At 36.6% G+C, this 20,449-nt stretch overlaps 1 protein-coding gene across 1 annotated transcript in view; it reads right to left on the bottom strand.

Moving 5' to 3' along the window:
* Nucleotides 1-20,449, bottom strand: part of TASP1 (taspase 1) — an 85,714-nt gene that overhangs the window by 46,156 nt on the left and 19,109 nt on the right. Inside the window, exons 7-8 of the mRNA XM_030448558.1 lie at nt 14,369-14,448; nt 2,461-2,567 (exon numbers count right to left, since the gene is read on the bottom strand). Of these exons, the coding sequence (XP_030304418.1) occupies nt 2,461-2,567; nt 14,369-14,448 (187 nt within the window). The remainder of the gene's footprint in view (nt 1-2,460; nt 2,568-14,368; nt 14,449-20,449) is intronic.

Genomic DNA, 20,449 nt, shown 5'->3' with positions numbered 1-20,449 from the left:
ATTTTAAGGCTTTAAACATAAAAAAAAAGACCTCAGCTTTCAGAGAATCACAGAATGTCATGGGTTGGAAAAGACCTCCGAAGGTCATTGAGTGCAACCCCCTCTGCCAAAGCAGGACCAAAAATAGGGCAGGTCACTCAGAAAAGTATCCAGATGAGTCTTGAAAGTCTTCAGAGGAAACTCCACAACCCCTCTGGGGAGCCTGCAACCCTTACAGTAAAGAAATTCTTCCTCATGTTCAGATGGAGCTTCCTGTGCTTTATCTTGAATCCATTGCTCCTCATCCTGTCCCAGGGCACAAGTGTGAAGAGATTGTCCCTTCCTCCTTTGATGACCAGCCCTCATATATTTATACACATTAAATATATAATGACCCCTCTGTCTTCTCCTCTCCAGACTGAAAAGCCCCAGGTCTCTCAGCATTTCTTCTTAAGTCCCTTAATCATCCTCACAGACCTTCATTGTACTCTCTCAAGTAAATCTCTGTCCCTCTTGAACTGGGGAGCCCAGAACTGGATGCAATACTCTAGGCGACATCTCATTAGGGCAGAGAAGAGGGTGAGGAGAACCTCCTTCAATCTGCTGGACACAAAGGCATGTTGCTGTCCCATGGACAACTTGTCCACCAGGACTGGACCCTTTGACAGTACAAGTTTTGGGATGACAGATCATAGAATCATAGAATACTTTGGGTTGAAGGGACCTCAAGAGGTCATCTAGTCCAACCCCCCTGCAGTAAGCAGGGACATCCTCAACTAGATCGCATTGCTCGGAGCCTCATGAAACCTCACCTTGAATATCTCCAGGGACAAGGCCTCTGTTCCATTGAGCAATCTGTTCCATTTTTTCACTACCCTCATGGTAAAGAACTTTTTCCTAACATCCAATCTAAATCTACTCCTCTGTACTTAAAAGCTGTTGCACCTTGTTCTGTATCTCCAGCCTTTCTGTCGGCCCCTTCCAGATACTGGAAGGTCACTATTAGGTCTTCCTGGAGCCTTCTCTTACCCAGGCTGAACAACCCCAGTTCATGTGCCTAATCTTTGCTAAATGGCCCTTTACTAGTAGCTTAGAGAAAATTATTATTTTTTTTTTTTAGAATTTGGTTTTGGAGAATTTGATTTTTCATTTCTATTTCATTTTGAAAAACTAAACTTTCTGTAAGGCTGAAATTATCTTGCACTTGAATAGCACAAGCAGTTTACATTGTTAGCATGGCTTGGTTTTCATCCCCCCTCCAAGGCCAAGATATGCCCAGAAAGTTGACAAAACCAGTGTGTTATGTTACTGGATTACTTACCCTTGAGTAGAGCTCTATTTGATCACCTCCTTTACCTACCATCATCATTGGCCTTTGGAGGTCTCCCACAAGTGCTGCACATGACTCCGGAGCCCTTGAAATTTCAAATTGCAGGTTGGTAGGCTCATGCATTGGCATAAGTTTCAAGCATTGACTTGCCTCTTATTACATGAACATCAATACTGCACAGAGACCCCTGCGCCCTTAGTCACATTTTAACCCCTTTAGTTTCACAGGGAGGTACACCAAGTCCTGTACACAGGAAAAGTCCAAAAATGAGTAACTCTTTCCTCTCTCTATCCTTACTTCCCTTTCTTTACAGGTCTTATTCTCCTTGAAAATAGAAAAAAGAGCAAGCTGTGAGGGAAAAATTCTTGTTTAAAAACACAGAAGAAAAATGCCTAAATTATTGCTGATTTGCATTTGCACAGACTACAGAGAATAAACTTTTTTGCCAATTCCCTATTTATAAGTTATTTATATCAATATATGCAACTACATAAGGCAGTGTTCAGTCAGCCTACCAAAGCCAAGAGAAACAGACAAAAGCCCACAGGCCACAAATAAAGCATAGGCATTTGAATAAATTTAATGTGTTATACTTTGATAGCCAACAGTAAACACAAATACTGTGTTTTCACATTCTCAAATGGTAAAAAAGGTTCTAAATTCAAACTAAGAGTGAGGTGAACAAGAGGGAATCCTAATAGTTTTGAAGTACAAGTAATATGGGCCATGTCAATGCTAGATGCATGCACAAATGCACGTTTACCTACCTGATATTTCAAATTTCACCAATTCCAGCTCCATAATGCAGTGCGCTTGGGAAACATTAAAAAGTGGGAAACAGTGACAGAGATCCCAAGCTAAGGAAAATGTTTCAGTAACAATTATTTGTTTGTGTTTACATTTGTTGCATTTCCAGTTCAAAATGAGCAAAATATTTCTCACAGCACAAACAGGATACAAAGTGGCAGTTTGGTTTCCAAATAACCAGGCAGAACCTTTTGATTGCAGTAAGTTATCATTCTGTCATCTAAATATTTGTATGGTCAAAAAGTTGCTTCTGATACTACATTAGTCTCAGCAAATGGGACAGGAAATTTATTAGCAATCAGCTGTAAGTCTAGGATGACATAACATTTTAAACAGGAACTAACCTTTTCGTTTGATTGTCTTCTTTTTTTCAGTTGAATGAGGTCTGTTTCCACCTTTTCGGCCAACTCCAGCTTCCTCTTGTTCCTCTTAAAAGCTGCTAAACTAAACCCTACAAGAATAGTTCAAAAGCATACAACTAAGTAAAATTTAGTTAATGTAATCATATACTGATAAGTTGACATTCTGGAGGTCTCACTCCCCACATTTTTACTGATGCAAAAAGCATCAACAAAAAAACCGACAACTAAGTATTTAATTTTCAGTACAAGCTGTTTACATCTTTTCCTAAGTGAAGAAGTTCTGTTATAGTTCAGCAAAACAGTGATGGGTAAAATATCTAGTAGAAACAAGTTGCTGAACACATATGGAAGCTATGTTGGTCTAAATATCTCTGGCAAAGAAGCAGCACTGCAGAGAAGAAAATGCAGTAAGTGGCTTGTGCTAAAATTATTGGTTTTGACTGCTGACAAGTAAATAGATACCATGTGAGCTCATTCTGATATCCATAAAATTAGGTTACTATTTTATTACCTTAATTGCATAACTGTATGTTTACCCACATATTTGAAGCCATACAATAGTCTAGGAATATTTTTACCTTCCATAATCCATCGTAGTCTAAAGACCATCTAGGTCTTGAAAAAACTAACATGTATTTTCTACATCTAAGTCACACATTCAGAAAGGAAGTGCTCTCTAAAGTGGAATAATAAAAAACAATTGTTGTGCTTAAGAGACCAATATGACATATTATCATTCTAGAAGTTTCGATTTATGAAAAATTGCAGATATTAACACAATTTTAAAATTACTTTTGACTTAATATTATTCGCAGATTGTCTTAATATCCCTTTTAAAATGCAGAGAAAAGAGGAGGAAGAACAAATACCTTTTGTCACTTGCTTAATCATGCAAAAGCAAGATATTAGGAGGGCAGAGGTATAGAAAAGTCACACAATGGAAGTCTATATCTAATCTATATAATCTATCTAATCTATAAGCCTCAAAAATGTCATTTTAAGTTAAATTCTGAAAACAGATCAATTGCTATTATTCAGAAGACTGGAACAGCTGCAAGAATGGTCTATGAATAAAATCAGTATTACAGAGCCAATAGAACACAAAGCTTTCATTTACAATTCTCACAAAGTACACAGACAGTGAGCATTTTAATTCTCTGAAGCTTCCCCAAGCAGGTGCCAAAATCACCTAGTGAAATCTCCTTTAAATTTGTTTTTAATTACATAAAACTGGACCTTAGCTTACCACAGTTATTCAAGTACATAGCCTAAAAGTAATGAAAAAAATTAGCATTTCTTTCCACAAATCTAATGAATACCAGTTTCCTAAAACTGTAAACACATATTAATCTGCCATCACCAAGAATGGAACTCTGTCAACCACAGAGAGCTGATTAATGCAGCTAACTTTTAGGCAACACATTTCTATGCTTGAAATGAAGTCCAAGAGGTAAAATACAAGCACTCAATGAGGGGAAGAAGCCAAAGAATCAGTTTAATCTAGTACTAAGCAAAGATGGGGAAGAACAAATAAAAACATGCCACACAAGGATTTGTTAAACAGAAGTGTTCCCAAATAAATTAAGTCAGAACATTCTTTTTTACAGAATTTTTTAAAGGGGAAACTTGTAAGCTGACATGACTTCAATAAATATAGAAAATACCTATGGGCAGAGCCACAGTGAGTGACTAAAAATAGTGCCTAGCCTTTGTACTCATCAAAAGTAGGTATTACATGAGGATAACTATGCCAAAGCCTGTTACTTTCTGCAGCCATTGCCTCCCACCTGTTCAGAAAAAAGCTTTGTACCTAGAGAAGCAAGACAAATACAAGGGTGCAGGAGCCCATACATGAAAACCTGAACACAGGAAATTTTCCTTGTATACCAGAATCTAATGCCAGTGGTGTCCTGAAACCTTCTGCAATATTTGCATGTTCACCAGTTCAAGTATATGTACACTGATCACATCAAAACTAGAGGACCCATGGTCTAATGTCAAGCTGCCCTGACAGCTACACAGAGTACTGCTTCATGGCCTCTCAGCATCAGCACTCAAACTATACCTTGGCTGCAACTTAACCTGGCAGTTTTTTCACAGCACATGAGATTCTCCAAGTTTCAGAGAGAGATTTCATTCACTTAACTCTTCAGTTTCCTGCTATGCAATTAAACAGTTTTCAGAGTTTAAATCGTGTGTTTAAGATTCTACTTGTTCTTCTGAGCACAAGAGAAAACCTGGATACTTCCTTTGAAGGATCTCATTGTTAATAGTAACTTCTTATCTGCTTTGTTAATTCAAAGTGGCATCAGTATGCTAGGAAGCATAGGGCAGAAAGCAGGTCATTGGTAACAAAGAAGCATCCATTTTACTAGGCAATAAGAAACACTGTATGAATTTAGGCTAGCAATGTATCACCTTGTCCATATTTACAGAATGGAAGACCCTATCCTGCAAAGCAGTAATTTTGGCTAAGAAAAAGTGGTACAGTGCATCAAGGACTCTTCTACTGGATGATGAGATACCCAGAGGGAATGCTAGGGCATGCATTTTTTGCAAATCTTAGATTATGTCAGACAGACAGATGAAGAAAGTTTTCTAGTAACATACAATGAAGCAGGCTGGAAAGGATCTTAGGAGGTCATGTAGTCCAACCTCCTAGGTTCTAGTCAAAAACACTGCACAGGAACTTTCCAAGTTTTTAACATCGTAAAGGATGTAGATTTCACAACTCCTCTGGGCCTCTGTTCCAATACTTGATTATCCTCATGTTAAATAAAAACAATTTTTGAAAAAATAAACTAGTCAAAACCCTACATATACTGATTTATATCATTCCTCTATGATCCTATTCCTATGCATCACACATGATCGTAACTAAGTAATATACAACTTAAATGTACAAACACAGAACAGTCTAGGCTAAGAAAACCTAGTAAAATATCCAAAATTTCCCAGCTCCCTTAATGACACCTACTAAATTTAATCATCAGCTCATATTTGTGACAGGTAGTGAGACATTTGCATATTTGAAAGTTTATCCTGCTATACTAGTTAGAGATACTGGAGAGGTGCCAGTCATGATTCTGTACTTCCAGGTAACGAATTTTGATTAGAAGCATCTGAAGGTCTTTTGGTGGCAAGGATGGGGGGAGAAGAAATGTTTTGGGAAAGTTCTTCCTCAGCAGCGGAAGAGGGTAGGTTTTTTAATACTGTGCCTCTCTTCTCAGTGTTACTTACTGAATTAATATATTAATTCATATAACTTATAAGTTTTATTCAGTTTAGCTTGAAATGTCATACCTATCCATACTGTGAGGGAAAGCAAGTCTATTCAAACTTACACTAAAATGGAAATTCTTGCACTCAGTCTACATTCCCTTCAGAATAGTTATTAGAATTAACTTTCACCTGAAAGTTGAAGATTTTGTTTATGCAAGGACCTGGTGCCCATGTGCCCAATGTGCCCATGTGTACATGAAGGCCAGTGGTATCCTGGGGTGCATTAAGAGTGTGTCCAGCAGGTCAAAGGGAGGTTCTCTTCCCTTAAAGTCTTCTGGTCATTGTCAAATTATGTATTATGGGATTTTAAGTTCAATAAAAAATATATGATGAACTAGGAAAAAAGCAGGTTTCATATGTGCTTGGTTAATGATGTGCACATTAAAAGAAAATAACCTACTGAATAACTAGCTTGAAAACAAGCACTATACACAGACAGAAAATGCCTACACACAGTTCAAGTTCATTATTGACATTAAATCTAAAATAAAAACTCAACTTTGTGGTGCAAGGGTGCTAAGAAATTTCATTTGTCCTAAATGACAGTACAAAAGGCACTCTCCAACAAGACAGCACATTCCAAGCTTGAGAAGAGGAAAAAGACTCAACATAAAGTTGAAGACATGCATGTTTTCCTAAAACAAATCCAATATAGGTACATCAGCCTGATGTTGCCTGGGCCAAGGAAAATGAAAGCAAGAGAGGCAGACTTTATTTGGGAGAGGAGGAAACCAGAAAAGGAGAGGTAAGGGAGTAAATAGAATTTTAGTTTGAAAAACCCTTGGATCACGGCCTAGAAGTATTGTTATTGAAATCTATGGGAAGGTATTTAGTACAACATCCTATGATTTTGCTCAACAATCTAAAAGTTTAGATGAAAATCAAATGTGTGCTTTCAGATAAAAGTCCCTAACAGTTACAACCTATGCTGTTACAGTCTGTACACTCAAATTAATTCTTAAAAGAACTGCAACTCAGAAGCCACAAAGAACAACCAACCATACTGTTTTGCTTTCTCATTTATGTATACACTGCCATAAATAAAACTACTTCAGAGCTTCTGGGAGAGGAAGAATAAAAAGAACAAAACAACCCACAGATTTACAAAATCATTGTCTGTTAGTGTTTAAAAGCCACGCTCAGGCTTCATTCAGATTACAGACATGTTAAGACTGACAACAGAATCATATCAGAACTAGAACATTATTAAAAGCTCAGGACAGTCTCATATTTAACTTATTTATCAGGGCCCTACAATGCAGCAAGAGGTGCCTCTTTATGAACAAATCATCCTCAAGGATCTGAAAACATCTTCCTAGTCCTTCACATTCTCCCTGATATCCTGCAAGGTACCAACAGGAGCCATTCACATGTAGTGTGAATGCTTCAGTACAGTGCTTCACTGAACTGAAATGCACAGCATTTTGGGTCTAGATGGTGCCTAGGCTGTGCCAGATAGTGGAAGCACTGGGTGGACTACTTGGTTGTGGCAGAGCTGTGTAAGTTGAGCCAAGTTGTAGGGGTTTGCTGTGGAGAAGATTCAGTGCTTGAGCACAGAACAGGGGGAAGCAGCTCCTGCTCCACTCCCCTTGTCTGAGGGAGAGGGCTGGTATTAGGACATGGTGTCAGAACACATGCTCGATAACATGATGTATTATCTGCAAACAGAACAATCTCACAAGCAGTGAGATTACAGGAAAAACTGTAGCAGTCTTGCTCAAAGTTAAGACTGTTACAAGTTTTCCCGTTGTCAAAAGACTCCAGTATTACCGGTTACCCTTATGAGAAAGGACCAGGAGACCTTCTTTGGCACAAGATCCATCTCCTACATTATCGTGGCTATGCAATAAATAAGCTTTTACACAGACTTTTTACATTGTTATCACCACTTCACACAAAGAGATAAGAAAGTAATTTTCAACAAGCAAGTCAGAGGAAGAAAAATAAAACAGAACATTGGTATCTGAGTCAGTTCAGAGATGTCATCTGTGTGACACTTGTTTGCCATAAAACTTCCTCATCATTTGCTCATATCTCACACTAATCCTGTGGGCACTCTGGCAGTCTGACCATTCCTTTAACTCCTTCTACCATTATACTATGTACAAATAAAAATTTAACCAAAAATCTTGACAATTCTATTAAATAATAATAAAGACTCACTAAATGAAAGACAAATTAATTACCCCTTCCACATGACTCCTCCTAGTCACCTTTCACAGCCCATTAGAAATGAACCAGAGAACAGAAGAAAGAGAAAAATTATTAGAGTGAAAATCAGAATTGTCCTATTCATGGACTCCTTGAAACCACTGAGCTGTGCATACAGAACAAAATGCAAAACTAAGAGACACTTTTTTTTTTCCTTTAACAATGGTAAAATTCATAGATATGTGCCTATTAATTCTAGGTCTATGTACTTTAAGGAAGGCTGCTACTAACAAACTGTTTATTATACTAAAATTTCTTGTCCAAAGTTAAAGCAACAAGTTTATAGTCAAAAGCCAGTTTCCTTAAAATTTGCATGCTTTTATTTAAGCCATATCTATTCCCTTCCATTTGTCACATTAGATAAAAAAAAATATTTAGGTTTAAAAAATTATGAAGTGTACAATAAATTTGTCATATACAAGTTAAGAAATACAGATTTCTAACACCACTAAAGCACTAATCAAGTTCTCAACAATTCTCAGACTTTCCTGTTTAAAGTGGTGGAACAGCAAACTGAGAACACAAACACAAACTCCATTGCATTTCCATTACAGTCATAACAAATTATTATGCAACAAAACATTATGCAACCTACTACTGTTCAGCAATCCTTGTTTAAAAGCAAACTGTAAATTCAAAATACTAAGAGTCAAAGAATATTTTTACATTTTTGCACTATAGATAGAGCTCTGGCCAATCATATAGCACCCCCTGGCAGACATTTCTTAGAGCCAACTAGAAGTATCAGAATGGAGAACTTTCTACATTTTATCTTTCTATTCCATATTAAAAGAGAAAGCCACTAGTGGAGGGAAGTGAATTAAAAAGGAATATACTAGAAAATTAATTAACCCACAGGAATTAAAATGATCCAGTGAAGAATTCTGTTGAATGGTTGCTAACATAACTGGCACAAATGAAAACAAATTTCATGTTAAGAAAGCTTTTTTTAAATTGCAAATTAACACCAGTTACACTTGTGTTGGGACCAAATACTACCAGTGCTACTTTCCATGTTGCCATACTTTCACAGAGACAGCATGAAAAAGAAAAACCAACAATAAATCCAAACAAACAAATAAAACCTCATAGTCAGCATCAAAAGCATATAAAAAAATAACCTATTTTTTCTGTGAGCACCACTATATAGATCTGTTTATAACAAGAACTCACAGTAAACTGTTACTGGACATACCTTTTCCTAGTTATTCCTGGAAGATATATCTTTTTTTTCCATCAACCAGCCTTTCCTGCTCCCTTGATTTTCATTCAAAGCATCTTCTGTCTACTTAGGTCCAACTTTAACTTATAGCAATTCTATTGGCTGCACTTAACTGTTCTATTTCAGAACTGCAACTGAACCTACAATATGATGCCAAGTTCCAGGGAGGACTTACATTATGTCTGGCCTTTTTACTTTTTTTCCCTTTATTTATATATATATTTTTTTATTGCCAGTGAGAAAACACAAAAAATGAGCACTTAAGAGAGCTCATTTAATTTATATATTACAGAACAGTGGCAGCACCTTAAACTGTTAAAAGACAAGGATCTTCTACCTGAGATACCCCTTAGTTTCCTTAAGCCATACATGTATTCACATTAACCAAGCTTCCTAATCAAACCCCCCAAATGCTTGAGTTTTTCTCCGTATCTCTTTCATTCTCATCCTAAAGGAACAAAGCATGGTCTAGGGCCACTGCCCCAAGCTACTACCTGAGCCTCACAGCACAGTTCCAGCAACATGACCAATGTTCCTCTTAATGCAGTAATAGTGAAGTGGAGGGGATAACTGAGAGGGAGGTGAGGTTTGGAGGAGAGGCAGACTAGGAAGCCAGTACTGGTGGACAAGGAGACATGTGGTGTCACTAGAAGTATGACAACCTGCATGATACTTATCTAGAAAAAGCTCATCATTAATATTAAAGAACCCAAGCAGTCATAAAAGGTAATTTCCTTGCATACACAAAACTAGTTAAAAATCTAAATCAAAGTACAAGTAAACAAATGGCCTGTCACACAGAGAATAGAAACCCAACCTACAGTAGCACTTACTCTGTTCAACAAGATGTGTTTTTACTGATGACACTAAGTCATTCAAGGTAATAGGAGAACTTGGCTGAAGAATTCTGAGTAGCGACATAAGAGTAAAACAGCAGATTTATTTTGGCAAGTCTCAGAATAATGAAAAAGAGGTAGTTCTTCAAACAGCCCACATTTTTACAGGCTTTTCTAGATGCTAGAAATCAATATGGGCTCAAGAGGAAACAAAATTTCATGGTAGACATGCCACCAATTAGGTCCATGTATACATGAACGAGTCACAACTTGGGAATTTAGTGTCAGATAGGGGAAGGGAAATATATGTTTGCTCTCTTCTTACATTCTTTCTTAAGAATCATTTTTATCTCCTCTTGAATTCCAGTTATCAAGCTATGTGAATACACAGCAGCTACACTGGTCTTAAATAATACAACTTAGAGAAGTATTTATGGTCACTTCCACACTGCTGGAGTTAGAGGTCCAAGCTTACTGCATGAATAGTTACCTTCCTTCTCTTTCCCTTTGAAGACTTAGCATTGTAAATAATTCTAATATGCTATTTTGCACCACAATATCTTTATCAAATCAGCTACTTTGCATCTACTATAAGCTGAACTGTAAAATGCAGATTAAAGTGTTCCAGTTATTTATTACTAAGCAGAGGTATTGACAGTTAAAATGTACCTCAAATTTACATTGCCTGTTTAAAGTACATTTTTAACATTTGTAAAGGCTGCAAGATACATCAAACCCTGATTTCTGAACAGTAATTACATTCTTAATATTTTGATCACATTGTTAAAGCAGTCTCTCAAGCACAGTGTAAAAAATATGTACCAGAAGCTAGTATGGGCTGTAGCACTGGCAGGAATTAAGCTACAGTATCGGCAGGAATTAATAAATTCAGCTTTCTTGCAGACTGTAGGCAATACAGGCAGATCACATTTCTGGTGGTTTGTTTTTTTTTTTAAAAAATAAATTCATCCACCCACTATACTGGAAAGCCACCAGATTTCTACAAATGGTAGAAATCCCACTTCCTTATACTCTTGGCAAACCAAAGAAGATAAAGCAGGTGAGCCTTGATGTAACCTTGATGTAGTTCAACAAGTAACAGGGTTTAAAACATCATTTCAGTTTGATGCTTAGATACTTTTGAAGTTATGAGAGAATTATGGAATGCGACCACAAAGCTGATCCTGCGACTTTCTTTGTACTGATCATACAGGGAGCTCCATCCATGCAAAACCAACCACACAATCCCCCAGCCTTACAGCAAGTATAGCATGACTCTTCCCCTCTCAGGCCTGGGAGAAAGGAGACAGAATAATGTGACTTCAAGAATATATTTTCCACGTGCAGCATAGAGAAGCCAAAACATATGCACCTAGTTCTCCCTGCTAGTATTTATTGCAAGTACGTGTCTAAGATTTGGATTAGGGGTTTTGAGGGGTTAGGTTTGGTTTTTTGCAACTAAGTTCTTAAACATCGTTTCCTGATGTTTGGCAATTACTTCAACTCTTCATGTTACAGAGCTATTCAACAGTCACATAATTTCAAGTTAATTTACCCCCAACTTTCCATGCAAACTCTACCACAGCAATTGTAGCAAGCATAAGGAAAAGTCTCCTCTATTTCTGAAGTATGTTACATTATTTAAGGCAATAGCTACCTTCAGATGAGATCTTTTGTGGTTGCTTGGAAACAACATTCCCTTTAACTGTCTCTTAAGCACATCTAACTTTACCTCCACTGGTAACACCAGAAAAAATTATTCTGGTTTTCTGTTACTTGTGAGACAGTTTCCAATTTCTTTTCAGCTATTACAATGTCATTTTCTCACACAACATGTTAATGGTTACTTTCCAGCCTCACTGACTATAAGTCTACACATTACAAGACTAACTTTGCTAAGGACTGGTAATAGAAATCAGCCTAACATTATCTGGAACCGATTTTTCAGATTTTTGTTTGCCCTTTCTTGTTGCTGTGTTGGCTTTTTAGAGAAAAAAACCAGATAATTATACTGCAAACTTAAGTGTACTCAAGTCTTAGGAAAAAAAGATAACTTTAAGTTGCTAAAGCAATGTTCTCACAGATCCCTCTTGGAATGGCAAGTAATGCAGTCTTAACATAAGCTAGTATTATTTTCCTACAGATCCATTTTAGGCATTTAAATAGCAGACACTGCCATCCACCCCACTTGTTTTTTGGAAAGAAAACTGAAGCACAGGACTGTAATAACCAAATACCTCCTTTCTGTTAATCCCCTTAGACAGAGACTATAATTTATACCAAGGTCAAGCAAGAGGATTAGAGAACAGCTGTAAAGAATTCAGTTTTAGGTAATCTGCTCAGTATTACAAAGAATATCTGACCGAATCTCAGACTCTGCTACTAATTTTTTCAGCACATCTGAATTATTATTTTCAATTACCCTAATTTCAAATTATTCTGCCAGCAAAACATTCACACAGTCTACACTCAACTCTTAAGATTCACAGCCTATTTCACAGCACCATTTCATTCCTAGAGCAGGTCCACCCTGAGCAACAGCTCAAGCACATAATCATACACTTGTATGCCTCAGTATGCATAAACCTGAGTGAAAGTACAGGGTGTGGGGAGATGTAACTTTAATAACAGTATTTTTTCCCCCTGACATTGCAACAGCAAATGGCATTTCTGCATTGACTTTGCAATAGGATTAATTTTCCAGTCCTGGTTGCTTTAATTATTTTAACGCAAATTGTTCTGCTAAGTAGAAGTATGCTGAAGGTACTGAGGAAGGAAAAGGAATCACTGGTGTTTTGGAGTAAGTTTGAGAAAATATGGTGGCTGGGATAATTCTTCTGATGTTTCTCTCCAACGTAGATTCATAGTCTAGCTTAGGTAAACCAAACTAGCAGTGGTTATCTTCATTATTAAATCATGACACTTAGATTTACTCTGACCAGGGTTCATTTTCCCCAGGAAGATGTCATCTGGCAATTAATTTTGCAATCTAATAATTTCTGTCACAACAGAATCATGCTGGTACTAAAGACAATGGAAACTTCTGTGCACACAAACAGAATTAGTCAAGAAACCTTCCTTCTGGAGTATCTCCTATACATATAAGTAGCAACTATTTTTATTTAAAAACAACTTAAAAAATCCCTAACCTTTAAATATTTTATTCTTTCTACAGTCTCAGAAATAAAGGAGTATTGCTTAACGGAACCCAAAACTTGTTCTGCAAATACTGTTTTCAACAGCAGATGGATGGGGCAAAACTTTCAGTCATGTGGAGTTATAAACCAAAACTTCCTGTTCAAAATGGAATGTATCATGAGTATGTATGAAAATTGCATGATCAAGTAAAATGATGCCACGATTTCAGAAGTTACATTTAAGCATTAAATATTAGCAATTTTGAACTGCAATTTCTGGATATTTATCTATGTTTGAAACTAGACCAAATAAAAGCCTCCATAGGAGCCCTGGGTTTCAACCTATGGTTTAGGAACTACTCATATATTTGATGCAGTAATGCTGTTTGCTGTAAATTAAAGAAACACTCTGAAGTCTTTTGTGTTCTTCTTTAGGCTCTGATTGGTTTTCTGCATAACTTCAGTAAGAAATGTAGGGTGTACTTTCACCTATAGCAAACTACAGATGAGTAGTAACGGCCTGTTCTAAAGGGGATGGGGACTGAAGAACAGAAGGAAGAAGAATCACATTCTCCTTTCCATGGTTAAGTGCACTAACTTTTAGTTTATATATGGTGTATAAATATAACATCACTTATTTCAAGAAAGAATGGTTTTGTAAGAAACCTGACTACTATCAGTATACAGTATAATCCAAGTCCATATTCTGGGTCATATTTCCTGTGGTATTAGAGGAAGCAAAGTCTACCTAGATTACAAAGGAAAAAAAAAAAGGTAAATTAAATTGACACCCTGTTTAGTCAAGAGTAGCTGGATGTAACTGCAGAATCTATGATTCAAAGTGGCACCTGCTAAATTTAGTTCTGTAGCTAGTTGGTGCTTTTAGAATCCAAGATAGACCACAACTGAGGACTTGCAGGACTGAATTGTTAAAGAGTCTTGGTAAAAAATTGAATTTAATCCTATAATCACAAATTCATTTGAATTAGATATTGCTAAAATGCAGATGAATTAATAGTTGAAATTTTTTTCTATTTAGATACTTAATAGAATATTAGTAAATGTAAACCAACCTTATATACCAAAATACCACAAGCTAGTTGAATGTTAAGAACAATGAAGTGATGTACACCTCAAAATATGAGGCACTATTTACAATTACTCTGTCCTGTTCTTCCTACTGACACCACCAGTTTACTCACTTGTAGCCATGATACCTGGAGGACATGCTGGTATCCCGTGATCAACTGCCCATCTGTAAGCTCCTTCACCAACTAAAAAGCTAGGAGACACAGAAGAGGGAGTTTAAACAAAACCATATAACAAATCCCCCTTTTCTTGCAATTATGTTTTCTATTTGGTTTGGTCATTTCAAAATTGTTTGCTGCCTACATTTCACAGAACTGTCAGCTACAATTACATTTGTCAATCTTATGTAATTAAAAAGACTATGCAGCTCTGACATTAAGTTTAGTATTGGATAAAAACATGTGCTATTAAACTGGGAATTAATTACCAAATAGCACCAGCTTTTAATTGCATCTAGAACAGGACAAATCTGTCCAGAGTCTTGCTCTCTATAGCAAATTAGTAGGATCCTGAAGACCAACAACATGGGATGAATGAGGTGAGAATGGTGAGGTATTTCCAGTAAACTCAGTCAATGCCACAGGAATATGAATAAGTCCTTTGAGAAGTACAACACAAGCCTATTTAGAAGGATAAAGGTCTATCTCATGGAATTTGAGAAGTTGTTTTCTAGTCATTACTGAACATTCTACAGTGGTGAGACAGAACACACTACTGTGACACTGTAACTTTGTGTTGGGCAGGGGGTGGAGGGTAAGGCCTGGTTACCTGTGCTGTTTCCCCTTAAACAAATTAATTTATTTCCCTGAAAATGGGAGCATAGTAGCTGGAAATCACACATTTTCAGAAAGCTGCTGCACATCAATACCAACAACAGCAACAAAGTAAAGAAAGAACCACTATTTCCACTTTTAACTTCATCTCTCCCTTTTGAAGTAGCAATGAAACAACCACCTAGTGGTCATCAGAAGTAAAGACTAAGGATTTCCAGCAATTTCAAAAGGTTTTACAGACACACCAGAATTATTAATATGAAGCTAAAGTTAGATCAGCTGTGATGAAGTCCCTGGGGCCACACGGTACTACAGTTTCTGAGAAATGTATTGATATGGGAAACATGTTGGTTCTAATGCTGCTGTAAGTGTTCTTGACAGTGTATTCTTGACAGATTTCAGGGTGTAGCATTTTGAGGTGGTACTCCTTATCCTCTTTATGACTTAAACAATAGAAGAGGTATGTCAGTCCTGCCTTGCAAAAGTCTCCAAAAAAAGTTTATGTAGATAAGAACTTGAATTTTTAAATACATACTTCTTACCATTGTTAGTGCAGCTCCAGACAAAGTTAATGTTGCAAGATATTGTAGCATAAGTTACTGGGTACTTTGGGAGAACTCGAGCACCTCCTATTAGGTAAGCTAGTACTCAAGAAACAATTTGTCACTTCCACTAACGTAGGAGAGAAATGCAAACTGTAAACAAACGTTCTCCACTGACTGAAAGAAGGTTTTTGGTCTTTAAATGAATTTTTTTTTATCAACAATATATTTTCAGGAAGTTTACAAACACTTCCTGTTCAATAAAACAATTTACACAGAGAGGAAGGGTAGGTGGAGGAAGTATCAAGTTTAAATACTGAGTTTTTACATATAGAATGTGAATAGCACAGATAAGTCTGAAACACTGCGTTTTACAAGCAATATCACACTTGCTTTTTTAATACTTAAAACCAAAAAATAGTCACTAGTATTTATAAAGAGTGCAAAAATGCACCGAGGAATGTCTGAGAATTCAATTGATGTGACTTTGACTTTGGTCACGCTTGGGTCCTTAATTCCTACATTCCTCCCTCCTGTAAGATGGGCACAAAGTATTTTTTAGTTCTGGTCCCCCAAAATTGCTAAGTTAGTTGAAGTGGACAATTGCCGACATAAAATTATATAATAATAATACCACAGAGATCATCCACCTTTTTTAAACTGTTCAGTTTAGATGTCTTGAAAAGACAGCATAATGAGAGAATAGTTAAAATAAACAAATAAATAAAAAACGAATCAGGATCTCAGTGCTTTGTTGTCTGTGCTACCTCTACTGCATTTCTTGTAAGCTGATACAGGATTGATTGCTAAGAGACTTCTACAGGATACAGAGCATGAATTTGGTTCTGCAGGTAGTAAATAAGCAAGAACTAAGCAAGACTAAACAGTCTTTATGCCATCCTAAAAATCAAGTCCTGTGATTCAGTTCAGCACACAGCCACACACGCAAACATTCCAGCCACAGATGAGAGGGTGGCAAGAGGGTGGGAAAGCAGCAGTCTGGCACTGGGAAACTGCTTGAGTTGCCATGAGAATCATCCACGTCGGCATGCAGAAAAACTGCAAGCGGGCAAGAATGAACAGGACAATACTCTAAACTAACATAAAAACAAAATGTCCTCTAAACAGCTACCACTGAGCTTGATTTACTGGGAGAGGGAAAATAGGGAATAAAGCCAGGGGGCTATAGAAAGCAGCCAAAATCCCACCAAGTTTCAAAAGCCTCCAGGCTAAGTCAAAATATAATTTTCCAAAGAGGGGAAAAAATCCCAAAACAAAGGATGAATGAATTGCTGCTCTGCTATTCCAAATGCTTGTTCCACAAGATAAAAAGATCTTTCTTGCAAATACATCAAATGAAGTGTATTATGTACTTGCTACAGGCCCAGAACACAGAATTAGAAACATCCTCCCAGCAAGAAGCCAATGCTTAGATGCCCTCTTCCAGTTCAAGGCAAATTACACTATGTTAACGGCAAATGCAAGTAAAAGTCCCTAAATATGGTCGTTTGGTGCATTTTTTTTTTCCAGGAATGTCATTATCCTGGTGCTATTTGCTCCAACCAGGACCATATAATGTGGGCTTTACAGAGGCAGGCCACACCAAGCTAAACAGAAGTGGCAGAGAAAGGTTGGGTTCATTAAAGATGGTCAAGGTGAACCTAAAGGTAACAAACTCACTACGTAACCTTTATTATAAAATTCAGCAATCACTTTGAAACTACAGTTACGCAGAAGAAATTGTTACAAAGACACAGAGAAGAGAGATAAAAGGTGGTGTAAATCTTCACTCCCGGCACTTTCTTGACTATGCACTGCCCTACAAGCTAACCCAAGTACATATCCTGCCTACAGTAAAACTGTGAAGCCATTACGAATTCCTGTATACCCAAAGGGGAAAAAAAGACAACCCTAATATGGGATTCTTTCCCATACGGGTTACTATTACTAGTGATAAAGTGATACAGACAAACTTAGAGATCAGTAGTACTAAGGAGTCCTAAGAAAGGAGACACTGAAGTGTATTTGTACCATCCTGCAATTCATGCGTATCTACAGTTAACAGCAAACAGATGTAAATAAGCCTTTTCCCTTCAGAAGATCAAGGTTTCAGCATAAGACACAGAAAAAAAATCAAACTTATTCCTACAAAACTGATCTACTATTCTGTGATTGAAGACTATGTCCAAAAAAATCATATAATATATAACTGCAATTTTAATAGCGCTTTCGTTTGTAAAGCTATACTATGAACAAGAATATCTGATCTTATGTGATATTATGCAACATTTACAGGTTCAGTGTTTTCTTGTCTTGCACAGAGGCAGAGAAAATCCTGGGAACATCAAGCTGAATAAAATATGACAGGAATATGTAAGAATGTTAGAAGTTTCAGAAAATGCACTCATGCATTCAGGGGCTCTCTCTTTTAAACGTCTTAGATTTTAATTTGGATAATGGGATTCTGTATTTTACACAAGAGGACAAGATACTGATCCAGAGTGACACAGTCTACAGAGCAACTTACAGCAAACCAGACACAGAAGTTACAACACTCCATCACTCCTTCCCAATAAGCTTAACTTTTCAGATTAAATTCCCACAGTCAGGGGAATTTCTTCTACTGAAAATTAGAAATGTACCACTTTGAATCTGTTTTGAACTGTAACTATAAAACAGGTGCTGAACAGAGGTAAAAAGGCCAAACTAACTTCCTCCACGTGTTCTCTACAGACAAGAATATCCATAATGCCACTTTCCTAACCTCACAGTTCCTGAATTTTCCTTGTGTGGTTGTGTGCCAGACATTCTGGACAGAAAAGCTTAGCTTATATTATGCTACAGAAACAGTCTCTTCCACTAGGTTTCTTTAACAAGACAGATTCATAAGCTAACCAGTGTCTGGAAAATGCCCCAACACACTATTTGTCCATGAGAAACAAGATTAAACTTAAATATCTTCACAAGTAAAAAATTCTGACACTTGGTAGGAATACCAAAACACAGTTGCTCTCTGGTAATTTGACTATTATACATATTAGATACTTATATATGCCCATCTTGTGCAGAAATATAGTTCATCCCCAAACCAATAATGTACCATGCTAAACCTGAAAGGCAAGGAATTAAATTGTCCATAGTCATCACCTACAAATAACGTAAGACCTATCATTCTAGACTTGGGATACCCTTTATTTACAGGAGTGTCTACCAAAGGAAGTCTAAAGTACAAGTAATCATATCCTATTAGTATAGATTGCTCCCATGGTAACTAATTTGCTCTAATAAAATACATGGTTGAAATATAGAGTGGAAAAAGAAATTAAAATATGTTTTAGGTAACTCAGGTTCACAGCATTTTCACAGTAAACTGTATATGTTGGATCCAAAGACACTCCCAGTTCTTGTCCTGAGAGTTTGAGCTCCCATCTTCAAAAGCACCTGGTAGCCAAGACCTTGCACAGTGTCTATGTCTTGCCCTTTTAGGGCAAGGGAATACAGTTTTTTCCATTCATTTATTTTTAAAATAATAGCAGTATAAATTATGTCATGAAGATACCACAAACATGCTAAAATGCCCAAGTACTCTTCCTTACAGTGATTGGAGAAAACAAACTGTGATGATACAAAAAACACTAAATCATAAGTGCTCGTCTTTGTAGATAATACCTCATTATTATGACTTGTAGACTAATACTTCAGTAGTAGTTCTGCATCACCAAAAAAACCTACTTCATTTGACATGCTCTGTAAATCAAATCAGTGAAAATCTACTTTCTCTAGACATCAGAAGCAATAAGCTACCAATAGTAATTGAAATTCAAGTTCCTTTTCTTTAGCAAAATTCTCCTTTGAAAAAATCACTACAGTTACTTTTTTCTTTCCTCTTTAAAGAAGATTTTTAAATGCAAAATCTGATTGCTAATGGTTTGGCTTCAAGGTGGCTTCTTTTATCAAAGACATTCCTTTTGCAGCATGACGCAACACTGAAATTTCCTCTCTGTTTAAATTGGTGTATTATACTACCCAGATACAGGCTATTCGGATAATTTTATAGAAAAAGAATAATGCAGTAAGGACAAGAAAATCTATTAATCAAAATATGCACATTTTAAACTAGTAAGAACATTTCACTTAATATGTCTGTAAATATGAGTGTTGCAGTGCATTAGTTAGCAAATAGTAAATTTCTGCAACAGGTACAACTGAGGACAACAGTCAATTAATATGAATGCATCATTCAAGTTCTTTATTTGTCAGTTTAAATTGCTACTGAAAATAAGCAATCAGCTCCAACACATCTTTGATTCTTTCCAAAATGATGCAACAATGTTTGAAACTGTTATGCATTTAATATTTAACTCCTCCAGCTAAGTATTATACCCATACTTCAATAAAGAAGTGCATGTACTCATTGTTGCTGTAACTGCTATTAAATCTAGTTTTAAAATAACTTCACGCTTTGGCTAAGATAAGAGGCAGTTACTAAATACATTTCCACACCAGAACTACAAAATAAAGCCACAAGGGAAGCAAAGTAGGAATGTTTTATACACATGTTAAAAACTATGTTGCCTTTTTTTAAAGGCGGAGAGAGGCAAAGGCAGTAGAATTTCATTTTAATCTTGATGTAATTAGGGACTTTTCAAAATGCTACAGTAACAAAAGAATTCATTATCATGTAAATGGAAATATACACATACACACAAATTTTCACAAAATGTTGTCTTCTATTCACAATACTTCATCCTACCCACAGCTTCATCAAGTGTGCAAGATGTTTCATGATCAGAGAGCAAAGCTTATCATTTTAAAGGAACACTATCACTGGTAAGTAAAACAGCACCACCCTTCTTGGGATAAGACACAACCTTCAGAT

This window comes from Calypte anna, chromosome 3 (assembly GCF_003957555.1).
Source record: "Calypte anna isolate BGI_N300 chromosome 3, bCalAnn1_v1.p, whole genome shotgun sequence".
Lineage (NCBI taxonomy): Eukaryota > Metazoa > Chordata > Aves > Apodiformes > Trochilidae > Calypte > Calypte anna.
This window is presented reverse-complemented; position numbering and strand designations above follow the sequence as displayed.